The following is a 2,425-nucleotide window of genomic DNA, read 5'->3' on the forward strand; positions in this document are numbered from 1 at the left end:
ATTGTATGATTGGTTGCGTAGTCAGCAATGCATATATCTCCAATATTTATGTTGTATATATAAGTGAATAATAATTTTATTATGCAAACCACGTACATAATACAAGAACATAAAACAAGTACGTGAAAGCATTATATTAAAACAAGCACGTCTAAAACATAAAATCAAAGAAATACAAATGAAACCTAGTTATCTAAATCATAATAAAGGTTAGCAACAATGTCAAATTCATTTGAGATCTTGTTGTTTGGTTCATTACTTAGATTATGATTAGCGAAATTCGTTTCCACCCTTTTTCCGTTATTCTTTTTATTTTCCTCGTAGAGGTCAACTAGATGTTTCGGTTTGTGACAAGTACGTCGTCAATGCCCATGTGTGACAAATCTTAGACAAATATCCCTAGTATTTTCTTCTTGTGGTCCTTTCTTTTATTTGACACTCCATGTTGCCACTTCTGGTGGTCAGAGTTGTTGTAACCATCACGCTGCCACTTCAGGTGTCTAGAATTCTAATGATTTAGAAACTAGCCTCGAAAATTTCCATGTCCACGGTTTTGTCCGTAACCTTGTCCTCCTCTATGCCCTTTCCCACGCCCATTCTTCTGGAATGACGTGTTATGTACTTCAGGTAACTGGGCAGAGCCTGTTGGACGTATCTGATGATTTTTCAGTAATAACTCATAAATCTTTTCAGCGATAAGAAGAAGAGATTTCAGCTCCCTATACTTCCGAAAATTGCGCCTCTATACTATTATGCCAGAATCATAGTTTTGGGGTGAAAGGTTAAAAGGGTTTTTTCTATCATGTCAGTGTCAATAATATTTTCACCACGTAAAATCAGTTTTGAGCGTATTTTAAACAAGGCAGAATTATATTCAGCGACAGATTTAAAATCTTGCAACCTTATATTTATCCAGTCATAACGGGCATGTGGAAACTGGACAAGTTTTTGGAGATCAAACCTATCTTTGAGATTAGTCCAAAGGGTGGGTTGATTTTTCACAGTTAGATATTCAGATTTCAAATTTTTATGGATGTGGTGTCTAAGAAAAATGAGAGCTTTGGCATTTTGTTCAACAATTGGGGTATTTCCTGATTCTATGATGTCTTTTAGCCTGTTAGCACTAAGATGTAATTCCGCATCGACCACCCAAGATAAATAATTATCCCCAGACAAATCTGACGCAACAAAATCTAATTTTGCAAGATTTGCCATTCCGAATATAAAATAAATATTAAAACATGATATATTTCTTTAAAAATATATTTAAACAATTATTTTGAAATAATAACATATATGATACGATTAATACAAATGTTTCGATGACATAGCCAACCAGAAAAATTTTGGGTAATACTTAGACGACATAGCCATCTTTATAGCATTTAAACAGTAATATAAATAAATAACTATAATAATTAGAATCAAATGCTTAAATTTAAAACGTACCTCTTTCATTAAATAAAACTTATCCGGGTAATACCTTCTTCGTGAATAGAGTTTACTTGGACAATACCTCCTTCATAAATAATAAAATAAAGCTTGCTCGGGCAGAGACTCATGCTGATAACGTGTTGTAAATAACGTGTCATAAATCTTGAATTACTTGATTATAAATAACTTAATAATTGCACATATAATGAGAATACAAGTTGAAGAGAGAATTGTATTTCAATATAATTTAGTATATCTGATTTCAATAAATGAAGGTCATATTTATAAAGGTTGGTTGACAAGTCTTACTAAGAAAGCTATCTAAGGGGTCATTTGGTAAATCTAATTGATTTATACCTGAATGATTAATATTTCTTAATGATTTGAAATAATCAAAAATTCGAATCCAGAGTGAATAATATTATTTGGCTATTTATTTTTAGTAATCTAAATGTCATTCTTTTTCCAATTTTGTAGATCTAATTGAACATAGTGTTTTGATAAAATAACGATATAAAATTATATATTAAAAAAATATTACTCCCCTGTCCCTTGAGTTGTTAACATTTGAAATGAAGTATGTGACACGCGTTTTAAGGCTCTTAGCACAGTTGTATAACTTATATTAAAACAATTCTTTTTTTTGAATAAAAGTTTAAGCATTTAATATTTATTCAGAAGAAAAAAAATAAAAAGATAATTTATATAACTATAATAAATAGGAGTGATAAAATACGTATCGAATACTTTATTTCAAATATTAAAACCCCAATAATTAATAATTTAGACATGTACAAAATTTTATGCTTTTATTAGGTTGTATTTTTTTGTGCGGATGTCATATTGATTATATAATCGAGGCTTCAAGCTATGAATATTTGAATCTATATTTTTCTGAATCAATCACGCAGAGTATTTGAACAGAATGATTCAGTAGTAAAATATGATTCGGTCAGCAAGTAAACCAAACCCAAACAATATGAATAAGTGG

General features: G+C 30.2%; 1 protein-coding gene across 1 annotated transcript; it reads right to left on the reverse strand.

Annotated features, from left to right (window-relative positions):
- Positions 1-523: 523 nt before the first annotated feature.
- Positions 524-1,215, reverse strand: LOC141714447 (uncharacterized). Its single transcript, XM_074517966.1, has 2 exons — positions 757-1,215; positions 524-655 (listed from the first exon to the last, which is right to left on the reverse strand). Exons 1-2 carry the CDS (start codon positions 1,213-1,215, stop codon positions 524-526), a joined length of 591 nt encoding a protein of 196 aa, XP_074374067.1.
- Between the last annotated feature and the right edge of the window lie 1,210 nt (positions 1,216-2,425).

Source organism: Apium graveolens, chromosome 3 (genome assembly GCF_009905375.1).
Source record: "Apium graveolens cultivar Ventura chromosome 3, ASM990537v1, whole genome shotgun sequence".
Lineage (NCBI taxonomy): Eukaryota > Viridiplantae > Streptophyta > Magnoliopsida > Apiales > Apiaceae > Apium > Apium graveolens.

What these genes read in the sequence shown, in the direction of transcription:
- LOC141714447 (XM_074517966.1), bottom strand. Translation starts at nt 1,215, where the DNA reads ATGGCAAATCTTGCAAAATTAGATTTTGTTGCGTCAGATTTGTCTGGG. An exon ending in ACCCCAAAACTATGATTCTG is followed by an intron (nt 656 to 756) that starts GCATAATAGTAT and finishes AAAAATCATCAG; the next exon opens with ATACGTCCAACAGGCTCTGC.